Source organism: Eucyclogobius newberryi, unplaced genomic scaffold, assembly GCF_026437365.1.
Source record: "Eucyclogobius newberryi isolate DKJ021-1_F unplaced genomic scaffold, fEucNew1.0.hap1 SCAF_6, whole genome shotgun sequence".
Taxonomy (NCBI): domain Eukaryota; kingdom Metazoa; phylum Chordata; class Actinopteri; order Gobiiformes; family Gobiidae; genus Eucyclogobius; species Eucyclogobius newberryi.
This window is the reverse complement of record NW_027316278.1, coordinates 33,205,105-33,228,536: the sequence shown is the minus strand read 5'-3', so window position 1 is coordinate 33,228,536 and position 23,432 is coordinate 33,205,105. Positions and strand designations below refer to the sequence as shown.

Genomic DNA, 23,432 nt, shown 5'->3' with positions numbered 1-23,432 from the left:
AGAGACCGGGGACTCGGAGGCTGGCTCATCCATCACCCAAGCTGAAGTCACTGAGGTTGTCCGCAAACTCCTCGGTGGCAGGGCTCCGGGGGTGGATGAGATCCGCCCTGAGTACCTAAAGTATCTGGATGTTGTAGGACTGTCTTGGTTGACACGTCTCTGCAACATCGCGTGGCGTTCGGGGACCGTGCCTCTGGACTGGCAGACCGGGGTGGTGGTCCCTCTGTTCAAGAAGGGGGACCGGAGGGTGTGTTCCAACTACAGAGGGATCACACTCCTCAGCCTCCCGGGTAAGGTCTATTCCAAGGTACTGGAGAGGAGAATCCGACCGATAGTCGAACCTCGGATTCAGGAGGAGCAGAGTGGTTTTCGTCCCGGTCGTGGAACACTGGACCAGCTCTATACCCTCCATCGGGTGCTCGAGGGTTCATGGGAGTTTGCCCAACCAGTCCACATGTGCTTTGTGGATCTGGAGAAGGCTTTTGACCGTGTCCCTCGGGGTGTCCTTTGGGGGGTGCTCCGGGAGTACGGGGTCCGGGGCCCTTTGCTCAGGGCTGTCCGGTCCCTGTATGACCGGAGCAGGAGCTGTGTTCGCATTGCCGGCAGTAAGTCAGACCTGTTCCCAGTGCATGTTGGACTCCGCCAGGGCTGCCCTGTGTCACCGGTTCTGTTCATAATTTTTATGGACAGAATTTCTAGGCGCAGTCAGGGGTCGGAGGGTGTCCGGTTTGGGGACCACAGGATCTCATCTCTGCTGTTTGCAGACGATGTTGTCCTGATGGCTCCATCAAACCCGGACCTGCAACATGCACTGGGACGGTTTGCAGCCGAGTGTGAAGCGGCTGGGATGAGAATCAGCACCTCCAAATCCGAGGCCATGGTTCTCGACCGGAAAAAGGTGGCTTGCCCTCTCCAGGTGGGTGGGGTGTCCTTGCCCCAAGTGGAGGAGTTCAAGTATCTCGGGGTCTTGTTCACGAGTGAGGGAAGGATGGAGCGTGAGATCGACAGGCGGATCGGTGCAGCGGCTGCAGTGATGCAGTCGCTGCATCGGACCGTTGTGGTAAAGGGGGAGCTGAGCCGAAAGGCAAAGCTCTCTATTTACCGGTCGGTCTACGTTCCTACCCCCACCTATGGTCATGAGCTTTGGGTAGTGACCGAAAGAACAAGATCGCGGATACAAGCGGTCGAAATGAGTTTCCTCCGCCGGGTGGCTGGGCGCTCCCTTAGAGATAAGGTGAGGAGCTCGGCCACACGGGGGGAGCTCGGAGTAGAGCCGCTGCTCCTCCACGTCGAGAGGAGCCAGCTGAGGTGGCTCGGGCATCTGTTCCGGATGCCTCCTGGGCGCCTCCCTCGGGAGGTGTTTCAGGCATGTCCCACCGGGAAGAGGCCCCGGGGAAGACCCAGGACACGCTGGAGAGACTATGTCTCTCGGCTGGCCTGGGAACGCCTCGGGATCCCCCCGGAGGAGTTAGAGGAAGTGTCTGGGGAGAAGGAAGTCTGGGAGTCCCTGCTCAGACTGCTGCCCCCGCGACCCGGCCCCGGATAAAGCGGCAGAAGATGGATGGATGGATGGAGTATTTCATTCTATTTAGATGAAGAATGGTATTTGGAAGTGTATTTCTATTTCAAATGTAAATATCACTCTCAATTATGAACCATTTCTTTGTCTTTGCTTCATTACATCTTGCTGTATTGTCCTTATTAACAAGAAATCAGATTACTGACACATAATGCAGGTTACGTGGCATGTCAATCGACTCCAGAAATCAGATAATGATCAGATTTCTGGTGCGCGTAGAAGAAAAGCCACTGGAAGAGACGTTTATTTCCAAATCACAAAACACTTCCGCGACCTTGGTTTAGGGGCGGAGTTGCACAAAAAACAACAACCAAAAAACGTTTCTTTTGTCAAGAGAGTCGTTTGATTCCTGATCTTTCAAACCTGTGCTGATAAGGAAACACATGCCAAGAATCAAATCCAATTGGTGTGTGGTGATTACTTATCTGATTTCTCTGGCCACAGAAGTCACATGGCATCGTTAGTGTAATTATACTGTCTGTTTAAATGATTAAACAATCATCAATAAACTGGACAATATTTTAAATACAACTTCAGCTTTTGGATTCGCTGACTTCAATTTATTTTGTTATTTCAAGCCACATTGTGCCAGTGGGTTAAGAACATTGCATTTGAAATTTGATTTACTCCAGCGGAAAATGATTTGGTTTGAATATTGAGAAATAATTTGAAGCATGTCTGAACGAGTAAACAAAGCCACAAACTTGTCAAAACTATTCTTGGGGTTTATTATGCAAATGTCAAGTAATTTACACATTCTTAACAGTCGAGCTGTGCAATGAATGGAATTTGATGAGAGATTCGGTGGATTGTAATGGTAATGGTAAAGCTCAGGTCTTTCTAATCAAGATGTTGTTGTGGCCCAACAAACACATTCAATATATGGAATTACAATAGAACTCACTGAAATAAAATAAAGAGTAAATTCAATGCAAAATGATTAGAAATGAAGGGTGGGCTGGGGAGAGTGACACTGGGGTCTGCTCCACAAGAGACCCTTACACAGCCGGTGTGAAGAGGCTTTACATAAATACATGACATCATTTATTTGACCAGGTCAAGCCAAGTTAACGACAAACAAGAGTTTTAGAGTTTTAGCATTTTAGAGTTTTAGAGTGCAGACTTGCTCTCAAAATACATCTATGTACATTTTAGTTAGTGTTGGGTTTCTCTGCTCCGCCCCCTGCATCACACCATGTGGCACTCTAACACTTCACTCTGTCACCTCTTCTTCCCCTCCCATCCTCATCTCCTCCCTTGCCCTCCTCTCCTCCCCTCCTCTCTCTTATCCTCCCCTCTCCTCTCCTCTCCTCTCCTCCCCTCCTCTCCTCCCCTCCTCTCTCTTATCCTCCCCTCTCCTCTCCTCTCCTCTCCTCCCCTCGTCTCCTCCCCTCCTCTCCCCTCCCCTCTCCTCCCCTCCATTCTCTTCCCTCATCTCCCCTCCACTCCCCTCCCCTCGTCTCCTCTCCTCCCCTCCTCTCACCCCCCTTGTTCCCTCCCCTTCTCTCCTCCCCATTCCTTCCTCTCCTCCCCTCCACTCTCCTCCCCTCTCCTCATCTCCCCTCCCTTCCTCTCCCCTTCCTTCCTTTCCTCCCCTCCTCTCCCCTCCACTCGCCTCCCCTCTCCTCCCCTCCACTCTCCTCCCCTCTCCTCATCTCCCCTCCCTTCCTCTCCCCTTCCTTCCTTTCCTCCCCTCCTCTCCCCTCCACTCGCCTCCCCTCTCCTCCCCTCCATTCTCTTCCCTCATCTCCTCCCCTCGTCTCCCCTCCACTCTCCTCCCCTCTCCTCTCCTCCACTCTCTTCCCTCGTCTCCTCCCCTCCCCTCGTCTCCCCTCCCCTCTCCTCCCATCCACTCTCCTCCCCTCGTCTCCTCCCATCCACTCTCCTCCCCTCCCCTCTCCTCCCCTCGTCTCCTCTCCTCCTCCTTTGGTTTTCATTGTTCTCTCATCAAAATCCTACCTGGAGTTGTATTGAGCTTCATTCATGCTTCTTTTATGAATCTGGTTTACGAGCTTGCCTCCCTTTGAGCCTCAGAAAACACTTGGCAGATCAAGCCCCAGACCTTTCACGACCATAAATCATCAACAGACTGAATCTGAGCATTTCTACTTTCAAATCACAATAATTCAGACTGTGTACTTGTATTAGCATGTCGGGGCAAGCTAGCTTTTGTTGATTCCCTCATAGTAATTCCCTCTGCTGCCAGTAGATGGAGTGCTAACACCATTCCTGATTAGCTGATTGTTGAAATGTAAAAAGTGCAGTTCAGTAGTGGAACAGGAGACGCCAACGCAAAGATTCTCCAGGTTTAAGGCCAATAACAATACACACAATGCATACGATGAGTCCTTTAAAAACACAGTACTTATCAGTCAGGTCAGAGTAGTTTGGACTTACCAAAGACGATGACCACGGCCGTTGCGCTGCGTCTCTTGGCCACGATGTTGGAGGCGAGGCAGGTGTAGTTTCCGGAGTCGGACAGTCGGGCTTCGCTGATGATCAGTTTGTGGTCAGCGCGGAGGTCAATGTTCTCATCAGGGTGAACCAGCTCATCGTTCTTCATCCACTCCACCTGCAACACGGAGAAGGGAGAAATTTTATTTAGGGATGGCTGATGATTACACACATTAATGTACTACTAAAGTGTGTGGCCGCTAAAAAAGGATGGGTGAAAGAAAATAAGTATTTATCACTGAAAAAAAGGTTTTAATTTAGCATATCTCCAAAACAACAATTGTGACATTATACATTTTTCAGCTATATTAGGACGGGTCTTAAAGTCAGTGTTACCATATGTATTGTTGTGTTAAAAGTTCCAATAACCGTGCTGTGTATTTCCAGTGTGTCGTTATTCCTCACACAGATAATCAGTGTGTCGTTATTCCTCACACAGATCTTCAGTGTCGTTATTCCTCACACAGATCTTCAGTGTGTCGTTATTCCTCACACAGATAATCAGTGTGTCGTTATTCCTCACACAGATCTTCAGTGTGTCATTATTCCTCACACAGATCTTCAGTGTGTCATTATTCCTCACACAGATCTTCAGTGTCGTTATTCCTCACACAGATCTTCAGTGTGTCATTATTCCTCACACAGATCTTCAGTGTGTCGTTATTCCTCACACAGATCTTCAGTGTGTCATTATTCCTCACAGAGTGACCACTGCACAAAGCCTTCTCCAGCTCGTCCCAAACACTCTCACTGTGTTCAGATCTGTAGTACTTTAGTTTCTGCTTTTCCTTTCCCTTCTCAAACACACTAACCACATCTTTCCACATGTTGATTGTTGGTTGTTTCACTCTCAGTTTAAACACCGTGTTGCAGCTGAAAGATGGTCACCTGCAGCAGTTCTCCAGTAGAAGGAGAGGAACAACTGGATTTGCTTAGTTGAATCCAGGTGGTGACTTTCATTTCTTTTGGACAGACATTCAACACATGTATTGTTGGAAGCTCTGATTATTTTATTTTATAGTCAGCTCAAATATAGCAATTATTGACTATATACATAAATGAATAACTAAACAGTATTAACATGTGTATTATGTAACTTTTCTGGTAGAGAGAGCACCACTTTCTTGTAACCATGGAGACGTCTGCCTGAAATGTTACACAGTATGATTAAACATGTCTATCTCCATGATACTATGCCATCAGGCCAAGTCAAGATCTGTGGAGCGGTGACCTCACTCACAGTAGAAATTCATAATCTTAAAGGTAATTTTAGCGCTAAAAATTGCCTGTAATAAATGCCAGATCGCTATGTTTAAAGCCATACTGTGGAACCTTCCAGGCAAAGCACTTACAACTGCACAAGCTCTTCTAACACACCTCTGACATTATTTTGTTGCCCTCCAAAGTTACCCGGATTTCTAACAGAATTCAGAGTCCATCAGTGGAGGTCATACAAACTATGACAGCATTTGGAAGTGTTTTACTGGTCAGTATTTTCCGTCCTGAAAGAGCTCAAAACAAATAGTAGAAAATCATGAACAACAGGAACACAGCAGCTATGCCAACATGTATTACTGATATCAAAGGTTCTGAAAACACATTTCTGTCCTTAAATGAGATGTTTATGAGTCTGCGTGTTGAGGAAATTAAGAGTAATGGGCCTCGCCAAATTGTCCTTTATCTCCTGCTGTCATCTAACAAGCTCGTCCTGCAATATCGATGCAACAATATCATCAGGCAAAATTGAAACTGTAAGTATACTTGATTGGGACAGTAGCGCCGCAGAAAAAACAACGCCATTTTAACAACTGCCCTTTATAACCTCCACATGCCACACCGGTTCGAGACACTGCTGCACGCCGGGGCCCGATGACAGCGTGATCGTCTTTATTATGGTTCTCATTCATGTCAATATGATTCATCCGTCACCCGGTCTGTACTCTCTGCTCCCCCGACAGCGCTCCATTTGCATCCACATACCCACGTGTTGTTTATTATTAAGGTTTGCCTATAAATCCATCAGGCGCAACCGATCTGCCTCAGTGTAATTTTCGAAGGCAGCCATACACTGCTCTTACCAGGCACGCGGCGAGAGGCGCACCAAAGCGGCACTAAGTTTCTAATTCATAATTGCTTTCCCTCCCCGGCGCCGGTAATTGGTTATGGTGCTACTTTGACTTCCTAATAGCCTTAGCATTGCGGCGCGTGCTGTTAGATTGCGGTTGCACAGAGGTATATTGAGTTTCGGTCAACGTTTAAGTCGAAGGCCAGCGTGTTTTGCACTGACTATAGTTTAATGCATGGTTACAAATTGATATTAGCATACTGTTGGATTAGAGAAGGGTCTTTGATTCATGAAACGTCAATTCGCTGGGTAATGGCGCGTGGGCTAGTTGGGATGAATTGGCAAGGGATGCGCGATAATCGGTCACAGATAATTATCGGCAAATAACGTCACACCGATAATCCAATAATAATCGTTTCTATTGATAATTTCGTCCGGGTAATTATAAGCCCAAAATGCATAGATCCAACTCCTTTTCCTCTGAGTTTTCTTCCTCCCCTGCTCCGCCCCTTGCTCCGCCCTCTGCTCCACCCACACACACCTTGGGGGCTAGAGGCAGAGGAGGAAAGTTAACATGTGTGGAGGAAAGACACTGTAGGTCAGCTTTGTTCCAGCCCCACAACACGGGAGAGGCTTCTTATATTAAATCTAATCCAACCCAACGCTGAGCGCAAACACAAAACAGCCCTCATCAGCGCTGCACGCGGTTGTAATGGACGCTAAGCGGGTTGGACTCTGCGAGGATCACATGACAGTGATTTTCTATGAGACGTGTTTTACCGCGGTTGGGGGCAGTGTATTCCTCACACGATCAGTGAATATTCAACGTGTTCCGAGGTCTTGTTAGACATAAGTGAAGCCTGATGATGTCTGTGGAGCCTCTACAGCCCCACGGTTTACAGAGAGCGCACAGGCAGTCCAGGGTCCTCTAACCTGGACATTCACACGCACATTTCTTTATGTGAGGCAAAGTAAAAACAAACTAAATGTGTGAAAGTGTGAGGAGACAAGTTTAGTTTAAAGAAAGGCTGGCATATGTCCCTTTATGGAAGTGTCATTTTTGTACAAATTTCCATCTTCAAATTCATTCATCATAATTTTTTTCATTTAAACGTCCAACGATTTTTCAGTCCAGCCCTTAGTCGTTGGCTCCGTCCGTGTCATCATTTCCTTTTTTTTGTTGCAGTCAAAAGTACATCCCACATGTATTTGTATTTGGTTTCCATTTTAGGACTTCCTGGTTTAATTTCTAGCACTGACATTCTATTAAAACGATATAGAAATAAAGAAGCCAGAACCGCCACTATGCAACAATAAAGCGCACATAACAGTAACGTTAATGCTTGTATGTCCGTCTGTTGAAATGCTACACGTCAGGGCTCAAACGCAGACGTTCCAACTCGCTGATGACACAAATACACAAGGACAAACACTTTAAGTCACAGAAAGGTGGCAGGGGTTAAACTCTCCAGATGTTCTCCTCAAACGTTCCGTGTCTGCAGCCTGTTCCTCTCACAGCAAAGGTCTCCGGGGCAGAATGTCCGTGACATCTGCGGCGGATGTTTGCTCGTCTGTTTGCTCTGTGATTGCGCCCGTGTTATGACTTTGATTGACAGACGTCCCGCGCCTCGTCTCGTGCCGCCAGCTGTTTATTGAGCCGTGCATTCATTAGGAACCGTCTCCATCCGTGCACTGCTATTGTACTGACCAAAACCAGTCGCAGTGTGCTCCGAGGAACGGCGGGATAATGGGGATGGCCAGATTTGTGAAGCAGAATTGAGATAGAACGTTTTTATTCTTCTTTGCCTGTCAGTTTGTGATGCGTGTCCTGTTATTAAAAAGTAGATGAAAAGAAAATGCAACCAAAAGAGTCCATAAAACTTCCATTCAAGCTTCTGGCATTCCTTTAATCAAAATTGATCCGATCTGGAAGTGAAAACATTAGTAGTTTGATTTAAAAGAAAAATTAGTGAATTTTGTTTATTCTAAGGCCGTCATTACTGTGAATAATCATTGAAAACGGACTTGTTAATCAACGTATTCATCATAAGTGATCTATTAATCATAAATGTATGTACTAAGCATAAAGTGACGTAGAATAAGCCAAATACGCTGCAGAGGTCTTGAGTTGAACACTGTGTGCTCTGTGACAAAAACAAATGTCCCATGTGAGTGCTAAACTAATAAAACGGGCCAAATAACACAGGACACCGGTAAAAGCCAGGCCAACCCAAGCAGCCAGTTACACCCGCAAGCAACAATCAAGGGCCTTTAACCCCAACAAACCTGTAGTTTGGAACAAGTGACCACACAGATTCATTATGAAATAGACAAGCAGAACGTTAGTCAATATGGCTTTGAAAAAGGCTAATTTATTAAGATGTGTGAAATAATAAACTACATTTTAAAGAAAATGTGCACAAATTAGAAAGTTTTATGACAAATCTCACTGCCATTTTAAGTTTTTTAAGTGTGTACATACAATTATAACAAAGATATATTGTTTATTGCCTTCTTCAAGTTCTGGTTTGTTGTGTTTGTTATAAAATCTGGACTTCTGTACAGTTTAGGTCAATAAATTACTTTGTTCACAACCAAACGCATGGCTTGGAATTCACGTTACTTAACGGCTTCATTTTTATTTTGTTTTCATTGTTCATTCCCATTGCTGACAGCAGAGGGCGCTCCAACACCTACCGTATCATACCTCATTGAAAACAAAAGTGTAGCTTATAAAATGTGGATATTATATTAAACCCCAGTTGACCAAAAGCATGTTTACCAGCCAATTAAAGACACAAGAATGCATCATGAAAACATATTAACCTTTTGACACTCTTTACACCCAGAAGCCAGCCCCGTTCACAGTTCATTCAACAATGTAAAGTTACAACAATAGCAGCCTATGCACGGAGCGGGGCCCGGACCTCAAATTCGGCCCCTAATTAGAACCGTTGCGTTCCTCAATACCAAACAAACCCTTTCATCCATGACCCTGTATTATTTTGTGGCACACTTCAAAAACCTCGCCCGCCGATCTTCAAAGACTCCAGCCTCGCGCACAATTAAAAGATAGCCGTTAGCATGAGAGTTAGCATCTGGGAGATAACGGGCGAGCGTGCAGGGGAGAGATGGGCTAATTTCAGATGATTAAAGTAATGTGTCGTGGAAGGCGAGCACAAAGCGGTACACGCCCCTCCCTCCACCCCTCCATGACCTCCTTACGTGATTATTTGAGTTTTATCCTGGGAAATTGACAACATGAAAAGAGGCAATTAACGCGCGGTACGAGCTTGTGTTTTGGGCTTCATTTGGTAATGAAGGAGAAATGTACATAAAGAAATATGCAAGTCATAATGCGAGACAATGTTACAGCGATAGGACCAGTGTATCCAAGAGGAGGGGTACTAATTCTTCACAAACATATTATTCAAGTAGAAATACAAAGTAATGGTTGAAGAAATTACTCTAGTAAGAGTAAAACATGTATATTTGATCGTCTGGATGCAACATTTAGTTTGTAATTTGAGGTGGATTAGAGGTACAACACATTAAATAATGCACACAATCTTGTTAAAGACAGAAACTTAAATTGTATTTCAAGGAGCAGTGCAATAAATGCAAATGTCGGTGTAATCCCTCATTCGTCCAGGCGTGTTCCATAGTAGAAAAAGCTTCAGTTGTAGTCATCTGGACTCAGTTTGAAAAAGTAGACGTTTCGACTCTCATCCAAGAGTCATTGTCAATAACAGAATTTAGGTCGAGAACTCCGATATTAATACTGTTCTGTGGTAAGACCCGCCCATTGGGAGGAGCCTTCCTGAAGTAGAAAGAGTTGTTGGTTTCAACAGAAACTCCCCCCTTGTATCTACCGAGCTAGCCTATTCAGAATCTTAATGGGCTGTTAAAACCTCTTTGTCTTAGTGAGACCCTGGCTCAACCACCCTGAGTACCTGATTAGCATCTGAATGTCCTCTACCTTTCCAGGGGTTCAGTAACCCATTATAAATAACAGGAAGATTAAACCTAAGCCCTCCATTTCTGTTTAAAGAAGGTCTTTCTTTTTTAACAAAAATAGCTTCCTTGACTCCTCTTTCAAACCATCTTTTCTCCTGCTTAAAACCTTCACCTCACCGTCTTCAAACGAGTGATTAGAGGCTTCAAGATGGAGATGCACGGCGCTCTGAGGTCCTGAACTAGTATTTCTTCTGTGCTGATAAAGCCTCTTGTGTAGAGGCTGTTTCGTCTCACCTATGTAACGTTCTTTACAGCTTTCTTCACTGCATTGGATCGAATAAACTACATTGCTCTGTTTTTGAGTCGGCAATTTGTCCTTTGGGTGAACCAGTTTTTGTCTTAAAGTGTTTCCTGGTTTAAAAGAAACAGGGACTTCGTGTTGTCTAAAAATTCTCTGCAGTTTTTCAGACAGGCCAGACACATAAGGGATAGAAACACCCTTCCTTCTCTGTTCAGTTTCCCTTTTGTCCTGCTTCTTGGTTCTCTTCACTCTGTTGAGAGCCCAAGCGGGGTAACCACAGGCTGAGAGGGCATTACGGACATGTTTTTCCTCTTTCTTCTTGCCCTCTGAGCTGGTGGGCACACCTTGAGCTCTGTGTTGTAAGGTTCTGATCACACCCAGCTTGTGCTGTAGTGGGTGGTTGGAGCCAAAGAGCAGATACTGGTCCGTGTGTGTAGGTTTCCTATATACTTCTATTTGGAGTTTCCCGTCCTCTCCTCTGATCGTGGCACAATCAAGAAAGGCCAAGCGATTCTCCTTAGCGTCTTCTCTTGTAAACCTGATATGTGGGTCCACAGCATTGATGTGATCAGAGAAGGTTTCCAGCTCTTGTTTCTTGATTGTTACAAAAGTATCATCGACATAGCGGAGCCACAGTTTTGGGGCTATGCCTGAGAATGAGGACAGTGCCTTCTTCTCAAAGTGCTCCATGTACAGACTGTATTACAGACTGTATCCTGGTGAAGCCATGCCTTGCATTTATGGCCTTCCAAAAATACACAAAAAGGAGGTGCCACTCAGACCCATAGTGTGCAGCACAGATTCCATCACTTACAATGTGGCCAAGCATTTAACAACTATATTGGCTCCGCTTGTGGGGAATTCGGTACATCATGTGGATAACACGCACAACTTTGTGGATAAAGTGAAACATCTCCAACTGGACCCAGATGACCTCATGGTTTCATATGATGTGGTGTCCCTGTTCACCTGCATCCCGACCTCTGATGCAGTAGCAGCAGTGAGGATCAGACTGCAGGAAGACACCACCCTACAGGAAAGGACCAAACTGACACCTGAACACATATGTAAACTGTTGGACATCTGTCTGAACACCACTTACTTTCAATTCCGGGGACAATTTTACAGACAGATTCATGGCTGTGCCATGGGCTCGCCCGTCTCTCCCATAGTGGCCAACCTGTACATGGAGCACTTTGAGAAGAAGGCACTGTCCTCATTCTCAGGCATAGCCCCAAAACTGTGGCTCCGCTATGTCGATGATACTTTTGTAACAATCAAGAAACAAGAGCTGGAAACCTTCTCTGATCACATCAATGCTGTGGACCCACATATCAGGTTTACAAGAGAAGACGCTAAGGAGAATCGCTTGGCCTTTCTTGATTGTGCCACGATCAGAGGAGAGGACGGGAAACTCCAAATAGAAGTATATAGGAAACCTACACACACGGACCAGTATCTGCTCTTTGGTTCCAACCACCCACTACAGCACAAGCTGGGGGTGATCAGAACCTTACAACACAGAGCTCAAGGTGTGCCCACCAGCTCAGAGGGCAAGAAGAAAGAGGAAAAACATGTCCGTAATGCCCTCTCAGCCTGTGGTTACCCCGCTTGGGCTCTCAACAGAGTGAAGAGAACCAAGAAGCAGGACAAAAGGGAAACTGAACAGAGAAGGAAGGGTGTTTCTATCCCTTATGTGTCTGGCCTGTCGGAAAAACTGCAGAGAATTTTTAGACAACACGAAGTCCCTGTTTATTTTAAACCAGGAAACACTTTAAGACAAAAACTGGTTCACCCTAAGGACAAATTGCCGACTCAAAAACAGAGCAATGTAGTTTATTCGATCCAATGCAGTGAAGAAAGCTGTAAAGAACGTTACATAGGTGAGACGAAACAGCCTCTACACAAGAGGCTTTATCAGCACAGAAGAAATACAAGTTCAGGACCTCAGAGCGCCGTGCATCTCCATCTTGAAGCCTCTAATCACTCGTTTGAAGACGGTGAGGTGAAGGTTTTAAGCAGGGAGAAAAGATGGTTTGAAAGAGGAGTCAAGGAAGCTATTTTTGTTAAAAAAGAAAGACCTTCTTTAAACAGAAATGGAGGGCTTAGGTTTAATCTTCCTGTTATTTATAATGGGTTACTGAACCCCTGGAAAGGTAGAGGACCAGGGAATTCAAATGCTAATCAGGTACTCAGGGTGGTTGAGCCAGGGTCTCACTAAGACAAAGAGGTTTTAACAGCCCATTAAGATTCTGAATAGGCTAGCTCGGTAGATACAAGGGGGGAGTTTCTGTTGAAACCAACAACTCTTTCTACTTCAGGAAGGCTCCTCCCAATGGGCGGGTCTTACCACAGAACAGTATTAATATCGGAGTTCTCGACCTAAATTCTGTTATTGACAATGACTCTTGGATGAGAGTCGAAACGTCTACTTTTTCAAACTGAGTCCAGATGACTACAACTGAAGCTTTTTCTACAATAAATGCAAATGTTCAAATCATTTAATATTGTCAACATAAAGCTTTTTTTCACGTTATCACTTACTCATAATGGGAAGGGTAACCAAACATTCCCCAAGTAAGAGTAAAAGAATGGGGTCTCTAACTTACTCCAAGAAGTAGAACTTTATACACAAACAAATTTACTCAACCAGCCATATTTATTTCAGTTTGAAAGGTCATGCTGTATATATCCCGGATCGTTATGGGAAAGTATGAATATCAGGTTGAGTAAACTATAATGCTCCACTGCCGACAATGGCTTCTTGAAAGAATGCTCTGAACCCTTATAAAGAAAATGAGCCTTGCTCATTAAGGCAGCCAAGTGTATTCTCAGTGTTACTGATCTGAGTGGGTCTCCTCCAGTTTCCCTTAGCAACCTGAAACATAGACTGAACCTCCAGACTGAACTAGAGGTATGCAACATATCTGCAGTGCTTTGGTCACCCACTGTTCCTCTGTGCACTAATGACACTAAGGATGGCTCAAATGCAGACTAATGTCCTTATATGGGACGTGTTATGCATTCTTGTGGCTTTGATTGGCATGTAAGTAACTTTTGGACACATTGGGATTAGCGTTTCACAATTTATATCTTAAAATAATGTCTACATTTTGAAAACACACCTCACAAATTACTCCTCCATTTCCAATAAAGTGTTAAACCATTGGAGCTCCCGCTGCTGTCTGCAGTGGGACTCAACAATGGAAAAACAAATCCATGTTTCCCTTATTTAATAGTATGTAGTAGTGATCGAGCAGCGTGATCGTTGTGAACACCAGAGTCCAGTCATGGTTTATGAACTTAAAACTGTGAGTCTGATTTGTATCTGAGACAAAAAGAGATTCACATGGACTGATTTCTGAGAAGACATAAACAGGATGAATGAAAGAAGCGTTAATAAAGCAAAAATACAACTCATCTTTTTTGTCTTTGTTTGTTCGTCTCACTAAAAAGCAAAAGGAATAACAACAAGCTCAAAAAGCATATGAATTTAGCAGAATACTGTATGTGTCCTTTATGTCTCCTTCACCTACATGAACTACTGTAGATGCCTCCAGGTCTGTTTTTCTTCATACACTTTTTCTTCCATTTGTCTATTTACTAACCGACTTCAAGCAGCCCCCGGTGGTTATTTTACAGAACACAGCCTTGACCTTAGAAACGGTCGGAAGTATAAATGCACTGACGGTAGCCACGCTCAGAAACATACACAAATGGAGGATAAATAAACCTTTACTGTTCTCTACAATAGTATTAGAATACATAAAGTATTTGTACGAGGGTGTAACCACTGAAGGACAAAGAAAGACACATATGCAGATGAGCCAAGAGCAAGAGACGTGAAGAATGGACGCTTAAAATTGGCGCATTAGTTTAAATTATAAGCCTTTGTCACTAGTCATGACGGTCTTCGGGTTTTATGTGTGTGAGAGCGTGAGGGAGAGAGGGGGAGGGCGTGCCTTTGTGATTTTATAAACCGCTGCAGCCCCCCACCACCACCACCACCACCACCTTCTCTTGTCATCTGCTTAAAAACTCATCCCGTCCACACCACAGCGGCCCGTGATTAGACTCTGAGTAATGCGACGTTAAAGGGGACAATTAAAGGACAAAAGCGCAGCGTAACCGATGTCACGGCGGCAGACGTTTTAACGGCCGACGAGGAGAATGCTGATGAAGACGAACGGCCGACCCGACCCGACTCGGAGCTGTGGAGGTTTAGCCCTGGCCCTGAAGTCTAAGGGCGAGTTTCGGGTTAAGGAGAAGCGTAAATGGACAAGAGTAATGGAGGTAAAGAGATGTGCTGAGGCATGGTTAAGTGAAGGGTGCGTCCAAGGCAAGTTACATTTTGTGCATAATGGTTTTATTAATTAGATTAACTCAGTAGTGTGACTTTTATTTATGGGCAACCAGACCTGGGGTGTTCATCAATATTTAGTGGATATTAGAAAAGTGGGGAAAAAAAAAATCTCTTGTGCAAGGGAGGGCTTTGTACCCAGTTCTCTCACCTGATGCCTGTCTTACTGAGCTAAACTCCCATACCGTACTGAAGTGCTAAAAGGATCTAAAGCTAGCTAAGCCGTGAACAGAGCCTTAGCTACAAACAAAGACTTGTCTCTAAAATATATATTTTTTACATTTCACATGCTCAGTTAGGGTAAAACCTGCAAACATCCTTGATTCTCACACAGGTTTATTCAGCGTGGTTTGAGCTCAGATCCATGTGTTTGAGGCTGTGCGGTCCTCAGAGCACATGTGCTGACCTCTAAAAGAAGCTGCTGTCCGCTCTGGTTCTAAAAGCTCATGTTAGAGAGTGGAGCATGAACCACAGACTGAGCAGCTGTGGGAGAAGAGAATCATGCTTCCTGCGCAGTAATGCCCAGCGGCCTGTAGAGGTCACTAAAGCACACCGTGCCTTCTGGGACGCTTCGGCAGCAGAAGTGAGTGGAAAACGGGCTTATTTTGGATATAATTTAGAAAAATATATAAAGTTGTGAAATATTTGAGATTTATTGGCCAATCACTGATTGCCTTGATGGCTCTGACTGCACGTCACTGCATTAACTCCTGGATTGAGTCTATTTTGGTCTGGACTTGGTTTGGTTCACTTCTGGTTTAGCTCTCATGCAAGCCGTGTTCCTTGTTTAGTCACAGTTTTGATATAGTGTATTTAATCCTACCAGAGTAACATTATTTTTTAAAAACATAGGCTTGGCATACTAAAGTATAAGTATTGAATAATTTAGAGGATAAGCAGAAAGCAATGGAAGTGAAAAGCTATTAATAGAGCTGTACATGTTTTCGGGATGGACTGTCTCTAAAACCTTTTCCGCAGAAACTGCAAAAGCAATATAAGTGGGATGTTACAGTACAGTATTTGTAGTACAATTATTGGCACCAATCGAGTGGCAGTTTGTGAAGAGTAGCAGAAAAGAAGTAGTTGAAAAATACAAGAAGTAAAAAGAAATGGATGACAAACTGCACCAACGATCACGTCTGGACTGATCAATGGAAATCAGACAAATGGAGGAAATGACCATCTCACTTAATTTTGAAAAGGACAAATTTAAGACTTTCAAAATTTAAACTACAAGACTTACAATGGGATACAGTCAGTTACCCAGCGAGTCAAAGACCACAGAGCGACGTAGACAACTGTCCAATTTTGCGACCGTTCAATCACAGCCTCTTAGTTGTGTCAAACGAGGTAAAACTAGACTCAAAATGGCATATATACACCGACGGGACAAGTAACGACGCTCCCTCGGGCCCAGGTGTCACTCTTGATCTCTTTGTCTCCACAGACCGCGGCGGGGGCTGTCTAATCGCTGGCTCTGGCATGATGAACACAATTACATGTAGTGAGTGTGCATCAGCGCTCTCCCCTGGGCCAGGAGCGCAGGCGGCGGGCGGGCGCACAGAAGAACCACTCCTCCAGGACTTCTGACACGCTTTGTCACGTCCTCGGCTAATGAACTAACAGCTCTGTACACCGGCCTGATAAGTGTCACTAAGGGGAACACGTGCAGGAGGCGACAGCAGCGATGCCATGGTCAGGCTGTAATGATCCGATGCACTTTGAACTATTGCGTTCCCACGTGATTCGCTCACTCAGAGTTGTAGTTTTATTGATTCATGCGTGTTTGAATATTGTCCTGCATTTGACAATCGAGTGCCCTGAAAGTCCTGCACTTACTTACTCGCCATGATTTGACAAATTCAGGTTTTAGGTCAATAGTGCATTGCAGTTTTTCCAAAATAAAAGCGTAAAATCTGCTGCTTGTTACGGGGAAATGCCATCGTGAAGTCGCCTTGAGTGAGCCATAAGGCAGCGACTAAACAGTTCTTTGTCAAATGAACTGAAGAAATGACTTGGATGAGCAGCAAAAACGTCTGTCCAGTTGACGGAATCACTTTTTCTTTTGATATTACTCTAATTATGCTCAATAAGAACAACAAAATAACCCACATTTTGAAATATGTACAACAATTACAGCATATTTGTATTGCTTGAACAATTATTTTATGCTCACATTGTTTTGATCTAAAGAAACTGAAGCTTAGTTAATTTTTTTGCTTTCATGACGAACCTTTCTCTCCACAGCCACTTGCAGTTATAACACCACATTGGAAAGAAGTGTTCAAAAAAAGCTCAAAGTGCACAACCAGACACAACAAAAACAAGCATGCACCCTGCTCTGCGTCTGCGCCTCGTTTTAGCCGGTTAGCTCGTGCCCGCTGAGGCCACCATGCGCGCGCAGCTTGATAATCTGTGCAGGTGAAATCTTGCCGAGACACCCGCCCCTCTCTTCTGCTCCGGGCGTTGGAGGTTAATCACTAAAAGATACACGAAAAAAACACAAGCTGGGCCCGTCTCACCTGCGCGTTTCCCCCGCTGCTGCTGCAAATGCCACCTCTGCTACTTCAAAATTACTATTCCAACCTCCATCGGCCTTATCTCCCAGCAAATAAATAGAAAGCAGTGCTCGGGGGGAGGCCTGGAGAGGAGGTAATTGCTTGGTTTAATAACAAAACTCATCATATGCTCAGTGGGAGATTTACCTCTGACCTATAAGGAGATAATGGAGTGTAAGCAGCAGGGCGCCCTCGAAGGTCACATCACATACCAAATACTATGCAAACCATGCTTTATGCAGTGTTGTGACAGTATCAGAATATTAGTCAAATAAGAGTGAAATCAGAATATTCGTTAATAGGTAACACTTATAATAAATACACTGGTAATATAATTAATTAGGACTGAGCAACGTTTTAATTTAAATTGAACAAGTAGTTTGGTTCAGGTTTAGGAACTACTTATATAAGGTTAGCTTTATTAAGGAAGGAATACATGTAGTTATTATAAAGTTTTATCATCGCTTGGGCTTATAATCACTTAAAAGGAGACATATTATGCAAAAGACACTTTTAACCTTGTTGCCTCATTAAAAATATTCCTGGATGTTTACTCCCTGTGAGTTTTTTTTGTCCTGTTTACAGCTTTCTGTGTTGTTTTTCCGTAAATCCTTCCCAGAATCACGTTCATTACACCCGTGTGCTACATTAGCATGTCCGGGCCAAGCTAGCTTTTGTTTATTCTCCCATGGTAGTTCTCTCTGCAGCCAGTAGATGTCGTAGAACATGAGCTGCTGGGGTAAAGTTACAAGACAGTGTTTAAAGGCCAATAACAATAGAAATAATACATAATATGTCCTTTAATTAATACTTCAACTGCCTAATTAAGTCATTTCTAAGCCTGAATCGTTCTCAATAAACTAAATTGTGTTTGGTTTGGATCCATTCAGTTCCATTTTCAGCTGTACAATACAGTCTACAAACAGTGTCCAAAGGCCCCTGGGGAGAAGGATGATCCACACACATTTGTAAAGGCCTCAGAACTTTGAAACAGGATGAATTCAGCCAAAATGTATGACTTCACAACCGACTGACACGGCGGAAATGTGATCTGGCAGAAGATAAAGCTCAAGCGCCAAAATAAACCAAAACAAAGACATTTGCAGGCGTCCAAAGACTGCTAGGACTCTATTTGATCAGAAATACAGACTTCTTTTTAAATAAGAGCAAAGGGAAAGGCTTAGTGCATTTATTTGGGCTTCACAACTGTAAAGGCTGCAATTATTTTAGAACATACTAGACTCAAATCCTCTCTTTTTATAGACACATCTTACCTACAAACATGTACTAAAATAGATGGGATTTTTGTATCATTTTTGTGTCAGATGTTAAAGCTCCTGGAGTCGTATACAATGAATGCTCTGAACAGAATCAAACTTTTTAAACATTTATACGGATTTGCACATTCTTCCAGAGAACGTGCAGATGAAAAGTGCCATCGGTTGATAGAGCCGACAAACTTACAGAAAATAACACAAGCCAACGTGTTGTGAAGCTCTATTCAAACGGGATTACCTTTACGTAGAGACCTCGGATGAATTGTAATAACTACGAACGTCGTCTTTTCCAATGCAATTATCGTTTTTTTTCTACAAATTAAAAGCCAAAAACACGAAACAACAACTCTCCTGTAACGTTCAGGCGCTTTTCGTGCAAAGTTTGGCTCGAGGGGCTGCATCGGGGGGAAAAGGATTAAAAGAACGACTGCGACTGTTACAAAATACGCTAAAAACAAACCTAAAATAGAAGAAGAACGAAAGAAATGCTACTGACAAGGTAGAAGGTTATGGTCATACTTCAGATGGATTTACCTGTCGACCATTAATGGAATAAAGTCTGTGAAAATAAGATAATTAATGACATAAAAACGTCATTGGGTAATTTAAATAAAATCAAACCTGTGTGAATAGGGCTTAGCTAATTACCTCAGCAAACAATGTTATATAGTTTAATGACATATACCGCAATTAAAATACAACTGAAAGTCGTACGGTTCTTGGATAAGTTGAGCAGATCATATTTCTTTATGCTTTCCTGTTTCCTGTTTCATATATTGCACTTTTTCCCTCCAAAACCTCTATAATATAAGTAGCATTTGCCGCGGCGTCGCTAAACTTATTTTGGAGAGTTGCAAGGCGTGTTCTTTGTAGATCAGAGCGTCTTGTATCACAGCCGGGAACATTTAGCGTGTACTTTTTTGTTGCCGGGGCGGCGGGTGTCTACCTGCTACTGTAGATCAAGCGGGATTCATTTTGGATTAAAGGATTTCCGTTCGACAAAGTTGAAATTGCCTCCTAGTTTGCCTGTTCGGTTTGCACTCTCGCTCAAAGAGGAACTCATTACAGTCCCTGCGTTTCTCTGTCTGCGACTTGAAAAGATCGCAGACATTGGCATTCACACCCCGGTAACTCGGAGGTAGGAATGCAGAGTGGCAGGATCCGGGTTCTGAAATGCAAATGAGGTGCTACTGATTTTGAATAACTACGTATGTGTAAGCAACAACTTTTCCGTTTCGATTAGCACGTTTCTTATCACCAAATCCTCAGTGAGGTTATTAGCAACTCTGCATGCGAGATTTAGATTCACAGAAAATGTGATGAGGGGTTGATAAAGATTATGTCATTGTCGAGTTTCATGGAAGTTACTTCAACTTGTTGTCTAATTCAAAACACACAAAGTTATCTGTAAATCCACGAGCAGGTTTCTTTTAATAATTTATCTGGCTGATCGTTAATAGGTTCAGAACGCAAACTCTGGTTCCAACGTGAGGAACAAAAGTGAAAATGGGAACAAAAAAAAACTCTTCTACATTTACTGACAATATTATACAATGAGAAATTTTACTGACTGTACTTGACTTTATTTCTTCTATTTCTTTACGCCGTACAGTGAATTAGAGATGTTCGACATGAGCCCGACCTGAGCCCGAACCGAGCTCGACCCGAGCCCGACCTGTGCCTGACATGATCCCGACCTGAGCCTGAGATGATCCCGACATGATCCCGACCTGAGCCTGAGATGATCCCGACATGATCCCGACCTGAGCCTGAGATGATCCCGACATGATCCCGACCTGAGCCTGAGATGATCCCGACATGATCCCGACCTGAGCCTGAGATGATCCCGACATGATCCCGACCTGAGCCTGAGATGATCCCGACATGATCCCGACCTGAGCCTGACATGATCCCGACCTGAGCCCGACCCGAGCTCAACCTGAGCCCGACATGAGCCCGACATGAGCCCGACCTGAGCCCGACCTGAGCCCGACCTGAGCCTGATATTCCCGCCTTTATTTGATCATGTATTTAAAAGTCTGGTTTGGCTAATCAAAGACATAAACCTCCTTCCTGTCCCACATGTTCCTCACTCAGGGTTCACACTCGGGCCCTTTCCCCACGTTCCCGTGGCTCCAGCCCAAACTGAGCTACACCCTCTAGTGCTTGTGCCACACCTGAAGTGTCCGTTTGCAGTTTGCCTCCGCTTACGCGTTACGTGAAAAGCGGCTTAAACGTCTAATTATTTCCTCGGCTGCCTATTCCGAGGCTCGGGGCTCAAGACTAATTTGCTGCTTGAAGATGCTGATGTTACATTTGCAAACCCGACATAAGGAGCTGGGGAGAGGCCGGGCTGGCTCTAAGCGCTGTGCGGGAAAAACAGAAATGCTGAATGGGATAAAAGAGGCAATTCTATTATTGGCTGCAAACGGTCAAGAATTTATTTTGGTCTCCTGATACATTTTTTATATATTTATTTATGTTCTCGGCTTTTTTGTGGAATAGATAGGGTAAATAATTTGACCTATGTAGCAAGTATAGAAATGTATATTTATTTAATCATTCATTATGATAGCATTATGGTTGAATATTGAACATGTAGATAATGAGGTTAAGTCCACACACGTTTGATATTAGATCCTTCTACATCCTATAGGCTGGTGCCATTCCATACAAAAAATAAATGGCTGACACAAACCTCACGATAAAGGACTGGACTGACATTGTTACAGAATTCAGACAAACGGAGAACAGTATGTCATTCAGAACTAATCTGGAAATGGACAAATTTGACAGACTTTGGACTAATTGGGACTTTTTCATTTAAATGTCCAGTGATTCTGTTTCTCTTGACGTCAAGTTGATGTCTACTTGTTATTTAGATTTTCACTGTTCTGTTTTTTTATGCTTAATCTAAAAACAACAACATTGGCGTATTGTACTATTTGACAGTTTAAAACAAGTCATGTATAAAGATGAGTAGAGAAACGTATTACTGTACTTGAAGTACAGATAAGAGAAGTGTTAAAATACTGAGATTGATAAGCAGTATCAGTAAGAATAGTATTGATAAATCCTCGATCATGAAGAGGAGGATGTTGGACTTTCCCTCACATCCGCTCCACGAACTTCTGATCAGCTGCAGGAGCTCGTTCAGCTGTGGAGACGCAAGAAATCATCTTCACAACCACAAATATCCTGGTGCAAAGCGACTATATTGCCTGCACTATTCGCTACTCACAGGGATACATTACATTTCGTCCAATTTTGGCCATGGTATCTTAAAAAACTTAAATTACACCCAACGTCACTGGCTCCGGTCACCTGCGCCCTCTCACGGGAACAGGCGGTTAGAAAAGTATCGACTTAATGAATAAACGCGAAGAAATATAACGCTGAACAACAAAAACGTTAATGACCAAACGCCAAGCAACGCCTATTAAAACGCCCGAGACATTATACAAAGTTGTATATAAGGTCCATTAACTCTCCCGTGAACATTTGTGTCAACTGTACAGGAAACTACTGCGCATTAAAATACTGTCAAGAACAAGTTGAGATTTCTTCGAGTAATTGGAAAGGAGAAGCCCGAGCGGGAGTTGAGGAACAGCTGTAAATTGCCGCGTGGTGGCAGTTTTTCCACATGCAAATTAAGATGCAAAAGTGTCAGTATGTTTTTTTCCATAATGGGCTGTTATTAGCTCTTAGATAGAGCGCGGTAGAGGAGCTGGCTGACTAGACTCTCGTTAGCGGCAGGCTGACGACGCCCGTATGGGTTTATGTACAGCAGCAACACTCGGCAAGTCCAGACGTACATGAACTTAAACGCACTCATTTAAATATCTGAACAAAACAATGGAATTATGCAAACCGTAAATACAAATAACTGAAGTAACTGAAACCCTAAGTGCTTTGAGTTCAGGGACTTCAGCTTCGCTCCGGGACGATGCCTGACTCCTCCTTCCTGAGTTCCTGATGGGGCGGAGTCATTGCGTGTCCCACCGCTCGAAGTAAGACGGCAGCCGAAATCTGTTTAAATCCGCTGACCAGACACAAAAATACAGGTCAGACGATAAGTAATGACGCGATTCCATTTGTGATGTAACTGTCCCTCGTCTAATTACACGTTTCCTTTGAATACCACGCGTCTGGACCCCACATTAACCCCGGTGTAACTCCGCTCTCACACACATCGGCGTCTTAATATTTCATGGCTGAGGTGAGCTGCAGCCGGCCTGTCCCGCCTTAACTGCTCTGCATTATTCACAATGGGCTTCATTTGTGTTGACAAAAGGACTAAAGATGGAGGGCCGGGCTCCAGTTCCACTATTTTTACCCCGCGTGTGGCTTTAACCCCGCGCTGACATCACTCCTGCATTTCACGGCTGAATTATTTATGCACGAGGGAAAGATAGAGATTGACCTCCACATAAAAGCTTTGCTCACGGCAAAAGGATCGTTGTGTTTCCATTGGGAAAACAATACCTAAAGAAATGTATAGCATGTTAAAGCTGCACAATGGCACTTTTGTGGTTGGGGTCTGTCACATTCTTGTCTACATAAGTTAAACAGGTTCTTAACATTTTTAAATTTTGACTTTACTTGGTGTATTTATACCTGTTGTACATATACATTATACTTTTACACCAATCAAGTAAGTATTTGTGGAGAAAATGTTGAAAAATCTGTAGAATGTGACAGGAAGTGACACACTAGGGACACTTTATGCTGAATTTACAAAAATAAACAACTTTTTTGACTCTCTAAACATAAATTCAACAAAATAAAGTCACAATCGCATATTTTCATTAGTCAAATAAAAAAAAAATGGCCATTGAATGAGTTTTGCCCAGTGTTTGCTGGGTAATTTCCTAGTGTGAT

At 43.8% G+C, this 23,432-nt stretch overlaps 1 protein-coding gene across 2 annotated transcripts in view; it reads right to left on the bottom strand.

Moving 5' to 3' along the window:
* unc5db (unc-5 netrin receptor Db) overlaps window positions 1-23,432 on the bottom strand; it is a 394,916-nt gene that overhangs the window by 137,233 nt on the left and 234,251 nt on the right. For both annotated transcript variants that reach the window (XM_072433137.1, XM_072433138.1), the window contains exon 5: window positions 3,977-4,151. In XM_072433137.1, coding sequence (XP_072289238.1) covers window positions 3,977-4,151 — 175 coding nt within the window. The remainder of the gene's footprint in view (window positions 1-3,976; window positions 4,152-23,432) is intronic.